The sequence below is a fragment of the Atta colombica genome, unplaced genomic scaffold, assembly GCF_001594045.1.
Source record: "Atta colombica isolate Treedump-2 unplaced genomic scaffold, Acol1.0 scaffold102, whole genome shotgun sequence".
Taxonomy (NCBI): Eukaryota; Metazoa; Arthropoda; class Insecta; order Hymenoptera; family Formicidae; genus Atta; species Atta colombica.
In genome coordinates this window covers 1,738,598-1,750,020 of record NW_017259187.1, presented here as the reverse complement: position 1 = coordinate 1,750,020, position 11,423 = coordinate 1,738,598, and the positions used below count along the sequence as shown (strand labels likewise).

At 37.1% G+C, this 11,423-nt stretch overlaps 1 protein-coding gene across 1 annotated transcript in view; it reads right to left on the bottom strand.

Moving 5' to 3' along the window:
• Positions 1-645: 645 nt before the first annotated feature.
• The window catches only part of LOC108687742 (sortilin-related receptor-like), a 13,051-nt gene continuing 2,273 nt past the window's right edge, over positions 646-11,423 (bottom strand). The window contains exons 2-10 of the mRNA XM_018193682.1: positions 10,038-10,313; positions 9,760-9,921; positions 9,342-9,620; positions 8,971-9,236; positions 4,486-8,762; positions 4,073-4,329; positions 3,394-3,874; positions 3,094-3,300; positions 646-2,991 (exon numbers count right to left, since the gene is read on the bottom strand). Of these exons, the coding sequence (XP_018049171.1) occupies positions 2,930-2,991; positions 3,094-3,300; positions 3,394-3,874; positions 4,073-4,329; positions 4,486-8,762; positions 8,971-9,236; positions 9,342-9,620; positions 9,760-9,921; positions 10,038-10,313 (6,267 nt within the window). The 3' untranslated portion in view covers positions 646-2,929. The remainder of the gene's footprint in view (positions 2,992-3,093; positions 3,301-3,393; positions 3,875-4,072; positions 4,330-4,485; positions 8,763-8,970; positions 9,237-9,341; positions 9,621-9,759; positions 9,922-10,037; positions 10,314-11,423) is intronic.

Genomic DNA, 11,423 nt, shown 5'->3' with positions numbered 1-11,423 from the left:
TATATATAAATAAATTTATATACATAACATATATACATTTAATAAGGATAATTATATTTTAATAACTGTTGAATGTAATCAGGCGTTAAAGATGTAATCGCGAAATTTGACCGCAATTTACGTAACAATACAAGAATTAAGTGCGAAGGATAGCGTTAAATTTCCGGTTTCGTGCTGTTTGCTTAATGAGATAACGGGTCACAAACTTCCAAATTGTCTTTTAGAATAGAATAGAGGTAACGGAAGTCTTTCACCTTCCCTGGATGAGATGGACTTGTCATGAATAAATAAAACTATTATTTTTGCCGTTCCACTTTTTAATGATTGAGACACGGCCCGGAACATCCACTATGTTATTCCAGAATTTGTCAGTTTAACAGGATAATAAGTGTACTACTAATTTTTAACATATATATGTACTATCTCATATAAAGAACATGAAATTAGATCACCAAAATTTTTTGGGAATTTTGAATAAAATGAAAATTTATAGTTTTAATTAAATAGAAAAAATAAATAGAAAAGTTAAAAGTTATATCAATAAGAATTATCAATGAAAAAAAGTTAATAACGTAATGCATGTGATTTGAATTGATCAAATAGGTTGAGGTGTCAAAGTAAATTTATAAAGAAAAGAGAAGAGTTAAATGACAATATTCTGTGTCTTATATTTATTTATTTACACGTAAATATATTTTATATATATGTATATATATTATATATATCACTGTCTCTTGTCGCATTATAACTTTTGACATTTACATGTAAATCAGTTACTTTCTTCTAATCTTCTCGTTCTTACTAAAGCGGCCTATATACACGATCAATATTGTTGCATAATATTACTACATTACATAATAATATTGATTATTTAACATCAATATCATTATTATTAATTAATGCAATATAATTGTATCAATATTATTGATGACGTATAGAAGCCGCGTAACACAGATTCAAAAACATCGACGTTTTCATTAATATTTTCTTCTTCAACATACAACATGTAGCAAAAAGAAAAAGAAAAATAAATCGTTAGTGGACCGTAGCGTGTAATCGAATATTATATAGCAGGCGAACCTTTTCTTTATAATTAATTCCATTCGTTCAGGGGATTCTGGTGATAGCTAAGACACAAAGGAAACAAACTTTATTACTTCTGTAAACATCTTTTTGTAGATCTGGTATAGATAGGTATATACTTTTATCACGTTTTTTTCGATCGTCAAAGAGTAAGATTTTCAAAACTAATAATGCTATGCAACAGGATATAAATAGGAATTATAAATCTTGTCACTACAAGAGAGAGCTTGTGATTTAGATTAATTCACAATTTTATAATGCTATAAGGCGCGTTCACACCTTGATAAAAAAAGCAGAAAAGCAGCAGTCAATTAGAACTCGATAGTCGACAATTTCGATTTTCTGTACTATTTATTACTACCAGCGCGAATTCTGATTGGCTGCTGCTTTTCTGCTTTCTACTTTTCCGTCAAGGTGTGAACGCGCCCTAAAACATAAAAATGTACTGATTTTTTAAATCCAATGGTTTAATTCGGTAAAATCGTCCCTATGTATACATATACGTGTGTCATGTCAGCAAAAGATTCTGTCAAATCGATTATTTCTTCTCATCGCAGTGGGAAAACTATTCGTACACATAAAATATTAGACTATTCCAACATAAAAATATAACTGATCACGGGATTCAATGTCTTTTAAGGATGAATCAACATGGATTAAGCGATGAAAGTTCACACGCTTAAATATTTAAATATTATTTACAATAATCTAAAAGTCACGATGGTGTCGCTACGCACTGAGAACATCACCTGTCGCTTTCTCATTGGCGTCTTGTTGATAAATCTTTCCTAATTTTAACTTAAAAACATTCCATCTTGATAAAGAGAAAATGTATTATTTTTTTTATAATGTAAGATAAAAAAATGTCATCTACTTTAATCGTACAAATTAAATATCATTCGTCGAATATCCTTTTTGTATCTAAAGATAAAAAATCCGTACATAGTATTGTATTCAAACCACAATTGCAACACACTTTTTACAAGAGTCAAGTCATCCCCTTTGCGAAGTCGAAAGCCTCGCTTATAAAAACTTCTTTCAATGTCGCATCGCGTTTGATATAAAATTTTAGTTCGGGACGATTATAAAAAGTTACTTAAGACGAAGATTATTCAAGCTGGATAATGGAACGTCATAGAAATCTACTCTATGAACAGACGACACTAATATATCTTTTGGATGCGGCATTAAAAGAAAATATTACTTTGGCACTTCATGCACTTGCTATATTGAAAAAAACTTTTGGCTTCTATGGATATTTAAACAGCTTTTAATAAAAAGTTCGTTCTCAATGCCGATAACTTACTTTTGTATCAACAAATCTGAATTCGGACCAAAAAAAAGTTTCTTTATACGTACATGTTATATAAATACATTATTAAAAATGTAAATGCGTGTCGTCTCGAAAGTCTCACAATCAATCCATAAAAAATATTTACTATATACAAGTTGCCGTTTCATCGTTTTGGCGTTTATCCTCTCGTTAGACGGTAAACCACACTTTCCTCTTGATTTGTTCACAGTCGAATTTGAGATGTATAATGGACTCTCCAACTGCACGGTAGGTAGTTACTCTCATCACTCGTGATGTACATGTATACCATATTTCTACGTACCATATGAATGCAAAAAGCTTTCATGTAAACGCTTTTAGCAACCTGTTTACCGATTAATAGTCGTTAATTACTATATGACTACAATTCAGTATTCAGTTCCTAAAACAATTTCATAAAAGCTTTTCCTTCCGTCATAAAATTTGACTTATTCAGAATTATCATATTAATAGTGCCTTGACACATCTTTCCTAGTACGTAAATAATATTTTGTTTATACATACATATGGTATTCATGCAATTACGAGCGGTTCATCATCTGAAAAGCCTCGAATTACCGGACTATCTTCTTCTTCTATAAAAAAAAAAAAAGAAGAGAAACAATCAATAGATTCTTTTCGCACATTGTTTTGTATCATTCTTATCCCTTTTTTTTCCCAAATTGCGAGACACTCACCTAAGCCATCTGTCGTACCAGGGAAGGTGGCTTGTCCTCGTCTCGTATCATAATGGCTATTGGCGAATTGCGTAAAGCTGTGAGATAGCCTCCTATGTCGAACGATGAAATACGCGAGCGCAGCACCGAGCGCTATAACAATCAAACAGATCGGTATAGCGAGGGATAATATGCCCGAAGTATTCATTATCACCGGAAGCTGCGATCCTACAAAACAAAAAGGAGAAAAAATTATTATTAAAGCATAATTTAAAAAACTAATTAAAAATAAATATTTAAAAAATGTTAAAGACAACTCACCTGAAATCTGCGTGCTCCAAGTTTCACTCAGTGGACTTTGGTATCCTTCGTTCGTGACCAGACGCGCCGCGAAGGTGTAAATCGTATCTGTTTTAGCATCCTTGTAGCGGTAAGGCGGCGGATCTTTGACCACCAAGATTTTAGCAGTTGTTTCGTTTATTGTTCTTGATCCTTCAGCCACCAAAATTTCAAAATACCGCTCAGTATCCTTTCGAATGTGCTCCGGCAAATCCGGTTCTTGCCAGTAAATCAAGTATTCCATATTATCATGTAAGACGGTGAGCTGATGAGGCGGCTTGATCGGTGGCGCTATATAGATGAATGGTTGCGTAGGTATGGCATTTTCGACATCTGTGGCTATTGTAATGTTGTACGTCCCACCGTACTTGATGGAATGGAACATGTGCTTCATAACAGTTTCGTTAGTTGCTGGCAATGTCACAACTATGTGCTTGTTCATAATCGTTTCTGTAACGGAAATCTGTAATCGGGAAAAAGATACAAAATCAATGAATATTCTTGCTAAACAAAAAAAAATACATGCATTAAAAAATTTTTCTTCCGTAGGAGAAAAATGAAATCTTCGAGAAACTTTTCATAGATATAAATCCCGATTTTCTTAAAATCTCTCGCGTTGTTATTATTTTTAGGAAAATATTTTGTAGCATTATTAACTCACCGTATAACTGATCATTTCATCGACTGCTGGACAACTTGACATCCACGAAACGATCATGCTGTCATTTTTATTTGGCGCTGGCGCTACTCGCAATTTCTTCGGAGGTGCACGCTTGCTGAAGTGCGTCATAACTGTAAGCGGTTGATTTAAAGGTCCTGCTCCGTAATCTCCAATGACGCCAACGGCAAAAAAGTATGCTTCGCACGCTTCCAGATCCTTAATCGTAGCCGTAAGATTAGTAGTGATAAATTTGGCAGCTAAAAATAGAAACAAAAATATATTCCCCAGAAAGAAAACTAAATATAGAGAACAAAACGACATCAAACAATAATAAGAAGATATTCGATTATTCCATCTAAGATATTAAAATAATCCTTATATAAAGAAAAATATAAATGCAAATAATTCCTCACATTTAAAGAAGTCCTCCATATTGATAGCGTAGTGAATAGCATATTTCCACTTGATTTTTCTGGTGCTCTTCGGAGGATCCCAAGTAAGTTTTACGGTTGTTCTTTGGGATTTTACCAACTGCGCATCAAACTTAGTTATCGTGGGCAACGCAGTGCCGTTCGTCGTGGCTGTCACCGAGGTAACCTTACCGACGTAATTCTTTTTCGTCGCGCCGACTTCAAAAGTATATTTGGTACCCGGTGCCAATTTGTCGACTTCCATCATATTGTTCATTGTCGTGACAGTTTGCAAATTTGGATAATTCGGTGATGCTCTGGGAGTAATGTGATATCCATCCACGTCCTGCATCTTTTTCCATGTCAAAGTGACAGAGTGATTCGTCGTGGCCACTACACGGAGATCCTCAATATCATCGATATTGGCTGTGCCGTCGAACGTTAGCGTAACAACTTGCGATGAGACTGAGCTATACTGTCGATTCTTTGCTACGATCCAAAAAGAATAATTCTTGTCCGCCTCGAATGCCATATCGATGGTTGCAGAGGTTTTTGATCGAGTAAACTCTAATGGTGGTATCGGTGGTGTAACGTAGCCCAAATATCCGGAGATAACACCATTAGGATGTAAAGGCGGTCTCCAAGTCACTTCTACACGGGTACCGTTTTTCTGCGCGACCTTTACACTCCACGGCTCGCTTGGTACGCCTTCACCAGTCATCACCATGTGATATTTTGCCGGTGGAGATACGTCATATTGGCCCTTCGCCTTTACATAGACTGTTAGATTATACTTAGTGAATGGCTCGAGATTATTGAATTGATACTCTGTCTCTTCGATCCACTCGGTAGCATTTTTCCACGGAGCTCCTGGTATCGCTCGCGCAATTGATGGCAAGAATTCAAATGTCACGTTCGATGGTATTGGCATCCACCAAAAGAGATAAAGACTTGAATCATTGATAGAACGTTCATCAACACCCATCACTAATACTTGATATTTGCGCGAATTATTCTTCTCGCAATGTTCTTCATCGAAGCCATCTATACAATCGCGATTACCGTCGCACAAAGCTGCCAGCGGGAAGCAGCGGGAATCGTCGCATGGGAAAAGACCAGCATAGCAGGATGGCGTGGCAGGTAATTCACCCGTGTGACAACCGAGCTCATCACTGCCGTCCGGACATTCCTCGACACCATTGCACATGCTCGAGAGCGATACGCATGAACCGTCTTGACGGCACATAAATTGATCGTTCTCCCGGCACGGCGTGTGTCCACGTTCACAATGTTGCTCATCCTCGCCGGACGAACAGTCCTTCAAGCCATCGCACACCCACGCGTTTTCAATACACTCACCGTTATAACACTGGAACTGATGCTCGCGACAGATGCGTGACTGTTGCGTCGTGTGAACCGGAGACGTTGGTTCCAACGCACCGTCCGCACTGCTGCCGCAGCCTATCTCGTCAGAATCGTCGCCGCAATCGTCTACACTGTCGCATTTCCACCAGTAAGGCACGCATTTCTTGTTATTGCACATAAACATCCAGTCATTACAAGAATTTGTCGGTAGCATTGGGATTATCGACGTTGGTAGCGTCGTAGTGGTAGTACAATTCACCTCATCCGAACCATCGATACAGTCCTTGTCACCGTCGCATGCCCATGATTTATATATACATCGATGTCCATTTTCTTTGGTGTTGTTGCATGTAAATTGCCATGACTCGCATACCATATTATTACAATCCTTCTCGTCAGCGCCGTCCTCGCAGTCTGGTTCGCCATCACATTTCCAGGATGTTGGTATGCACGAATGATCTGTTTTGCAGACGATCTCATCGGCCCGACATGTATTCGGCTGAATATTCTTAGTACAGTTCTGTTCGTCTGAGCTATCCCGGCAGTCATCCTCACCGTCACAACGCCAACGATGTGATATACAGCGGCCGTTGAGACATCTAAACTGCGTTTCAGTGCAATTGCTGTATGTACAATTCATCTCGTCCTTGCCGTCCTTACAATCACGATCCAGGTCGCACACCCAATACTTAGGAATACATTTGTTATCGTCGCATTCAAAATTATTCGGGCTACATGTGGCACGATTACATTGAATCTCATCTGAATTGTCGCCGCAGTCATTATCACCGTCGCACTTCCAGAACTCGGGGATGCACACATTGTTGTTGCAGGCAAACTGGTTGGATGAGCAGGTGCTAGCAACGCGCGGGCATGTTGAGTTGGGGTATGGCTTGATACCTCCTGGGCATAAACACGTACCTTCCGTCATCACCATACCATCCGGGCAGAGGCAAACGTAGCTGTTAGAAGGTGCGCCCAGACAGATGTGTGAACATGTGTTGTTTCTCGCGCATTCATTTGTGCCAACTTGCACGCTGTGCGCAAAGATCTTTAAATCCATCAGACCCGCGATCTGAAAACCGAGTACCGTGTTGATTCCGACTCCGTGATCTTTATCAGCGACAAATATCATTGACTGTTTCCAATCGTCCCAATACAAATTGTCTTTGAACACAGCAACTGCGAACGGATGCGAGACACGCGCTTCATTAGCAATAATCTTCTTAAATCTTTTACCATCAAGATCCGAAGAAGCTATGTAATCCGCTCGAGCGTCTACCCAATAGATACGTTCAGCGATGTGATCAATCGTTATTCCATTCGGCCATTCGACAGTGGGCTTAATAAATAGTCGTTTAACATCTGTACCATCCAAGTTAGCTCGAGATACTGAAGCGTTGCCCGGTGCCCAATCGGTCCAAAACATATAGCCGCACAGAGGATGAACTGCAATACCTCGTGGCTTCTGCAGATTGTTCGGCCCCAATATTGTCCTGCGCATTCTGCCCATAGAAGGGCCAACATCTGTTCGGATGATCTGTATTCTCATTTTAACACCGTCCACAAAATATAACACATTGGACACCCAGTCAAAAGCCATTCCTTCGATGGAACTCAGATCGGTCTCAACAAGAATCTCAGGATAGCTAATTCCATTCAGACACTGTCTACCGATCGTATCGTTTACGATATCTGCCCAATATAAACAATTGTTTTTCATATCGAATTCGATTGCAATAACATTCTTTAAATCATGCACAGGTAACTTCTCCAATTTGTTGTTTTCCATCAAATCGATTCGTGCAATGTGTTCTCGTTGGGCGACCAATAAGAAGTCTGGTCTTTCATCCATCGGACATGGGATCTCATCGGGTTCATAGTTTTTCGCAAGGCCACCAGTACAATCATCATCAGATATCTTTATGTAGCCTTTCGTGCGATTATAAAACATACCGGGTTGACACGAGGTCGGCACGGCGTATGGATCATAATCGGGCATGGTTTTGTTGTGGACACAGTGATATGGATTCCCACTGGGTATGAAACCATAAGCGCACTGATAATCGTTCGCGTCGCATTGACAGGTTTCCAATCTTACTGGTCGATCATAGTTTACACCTTGATAACAATTGGAGCGCAAGGCACGTCTCTGATACGTTTCCTTACGTCCTAACACGCAAGCCATGACCGGTTGATCGGTGCTCGTTGGAGACCAAAACTTGTAATCGTCTTCTGTGCATTCTCTTTCAAATACATGTCTTAGATCAATCTTGATGATAAGCCACTGATGTTGTCCACTGTCTGATCCGAACATAGTGAATACTGTGGTATTTTCTCCAGGTTCCGTCATGAGACCGTAAACACGCAACATTTTTTCGTTGAACTCGTACGTCTGCCATGTCTCGCCCTCATCTGTCGAATATGAGATATCTCTAGTCTCCCCGCGCGATTTGAAATACTTAACTGCCACCAATAAACCTCCGTGATCTCCCATGTTAAAGAAGTAATAATCTTTTAACACTTGTTTCCACGTGAGACCAGCATCTCTAGATACATAGAGTGCGGGATGACCTTTCAAGTTAGACCCAATGACGCCAGTTGCCATTATTATCCCAGGCGCCGATTTCGAGCTCATAATAGTGGCGGATCTCGTCACCGGATATAATTGACTGAATCTCTGACTCAAATGTAACGAGCAATCTTTTCCACAATGAATGTAGAAGCCTTCATGATTCGCCATTGGTGCCTTAAGACTGTTCCAAGTGGTGCCATGATCAAACGTTATTAATGATTCCAAGTGTTCTGGTCCGATAGAGCTTGATTTTGGAGTACCTTTGACCCGCGATGCTATATATATACCTCGAAGACCTTCGACCTTATAGAGATCCGTAAATGTCTCGTCAGCCACATCACTGTGAAATATAGAATCGTATAAATATATAGATGAATTAAGAAAATACCAACAAATTTAAAGAAAAAATTAATTAAAATAACGAAGAATTTTTTAAACTTGTTATCTTATTTTCACAAGTTTGATAGCTTTCATAGCAATTATATTTGTAAAATTTCTAACTTTATTTTTATAAAAAGAATGAGTATCCATTATATTTCATTACTCACTTCAACCAACTGTCCTTCCAAGTACTGTTGGGGAAAAACGTGAGAATACTCTCCAGAGACAATGTAAATATAGCTTTTTCGTGATCTATAACTTCCGACACGTAAAGATTGATCATAGTGTCGCCGTGCTTCACAGCGATAAAGACTCGATTAAACGATACATCTACAATATGATATTCCTTGCAATCCAATTCCGTGTTAAAATGCGCTTGAACAAATGTCTGATTCTTATAAGAAACAAAGAGATCCAGATGTTCCGTCCCATTCTATTAAAAAAATATATAAATAAAGCAATGTTCAAAATGAAAAAAAAATTAAACTCTGAATTTGATGAGATTTCACAGAGGTAGCATCGTCACGGTGATCCTTACCCTTTTCTTAACTGCGAACATGAAATCGCCTCTGATTTGAAAATCTTCAACGTTTTCAACGACAACGATAAATTCCTTTCGTATAGACATTCTTGCTCGCAATTGATTATTTCCTCTTATAAACGAGGATATATTTCGCAAATCTAGTTTCAAAACTGTATTCGCTCCATCAGGCTCCATGCGTTCAACTAATAACTCACGATAAGGAGACCAAAAGAAAGCCTTTACGAATTGATGAATTGGCATCCAGGTAAATCCACGATCGATCGTCAACCACAACTGAAAACGAAATGTTCCAAAATCAGAAAAAAATTCTTGTATGACATTTTATATTCTTTAAAATAAGATAACAATAATGATAATATGTACATTCAAAATTTAAATAATTGTAAAATAATAATAATAATAAGTTTTATACCTTCCGTGATGTATCGGCTTTGTCTAGTGCGACAAGTATTCGTGGATCTAATTCGAAATATGAGACTTCATTTGGATGAAACGACAACGAGATCCTCAGAATTGTTTGACCGTTATTATATGTTATGAAGATTAAACTATTCAGACTGTCCATAAAGACGCACTGCAAAAGAAGGGAAGTCTCACAAACACTCTTCAAACAATAGAATTGGAGATGCGCCAAGAAAATATACCGACTATTTATTTTGTAAAAAATGTTTCTTTTAAAGCGGAACTCACATGTTGATAATACTTAGGATGATTGGTGAATTTGTCTACAACAGCATATGGAGCATCGGCCTCAGACGAAACCCTGAAGTGTTCAGTCTTATTCTCGAAGCTATCACCATAATCATAACTGATGTACACAGCGCTAGGTTGATTCGGGGAAGAGAACTTGCCTCCTTGGAAGCGTACCACGGGCGTGCTATCCCTCGCTAGACATATTATTACATTCGAACCCTCCCCAACCCAATGTACCATCAATTGTTGATGCGAATCATTTAAAGGATTGACCTGTAATGATAATAAGAAAACAAAATTTTTGTTAGAAAGCATCAAAAACATCAAATATAGATAAACTTTAACATAAAAATAAAATAATATTTATCCTCGCATAACGGTATAACAAATAAAGCGGAGATAAGAGATAATTGATAAGAAGTTTCAATAAAATAAATAAATACAGAGAAGACAAATGTGCGAAACAATCGTCGCAATATGTAAAATTAGTATAATTTATTAGTATGTGGATACAAGATGTAAGTGCGTGTAACACGATCGTTTCAATAATCATAATTGTAACTGAGCGGATATACAGCAGGAGATGAATCATTGAATATTCATTCGTGGAAAATCCTCCTATTTCAGTTGATTCTGTCAGCAGTTAATATCACATTACTTTGGTCAATGTTCAATGTCACATGATGTTATTATAAACATTCACATAAAAAGAGCAATTAGAGACATAAAGCAGTGAATTTAAGACAATGTTGCGGATAATCTATAGAAATGCAAATGAAATGGGTATCTGCAGAGAATTACATAATTAGCTTTAAAATCGAAAAAAGAGGAAATTCTAAGATTGAAAGTCAGATAGGTCAGCAGTAAATTCTATTCTTATTTGAAAATTATTTCAAATAATGCCTTAAAATACTAAGACATTACTTTGGGCTTTGTAACTGACTTAAAGACATCTTAAGGGGATTCTAAAGTAACAGAATTATCGACAACATTACAAGTTAAAAGATACTGTGAATTGACTATACAAATTGTAAAATTCTTTTACATAATTAAAATATGTACGAAAAATATGCAATAAGATCGAGTTAACGACAAAATAGAAAAAAGTAAAAATGACATTTAACATCACTACAATGTTTTAATTTTTTTTCGATTTTCTCGTTAAATCAACCTTTTTTGTGCATGTTTTAATTATGTAAAAGAATTTTTTTGAAAATGTTAAAATTAACATATTTATATTAATTTTTGCATGTCCTAGAAAGTCTACTATACGTCCTTAAATTAAAATTAACATTTTATTTTTAATAGTGTAATAATAAAACACAAAACTATTTAAAAATTGAAATCATTTATCATGTTTTTTCCGTTATCATACTTACCACT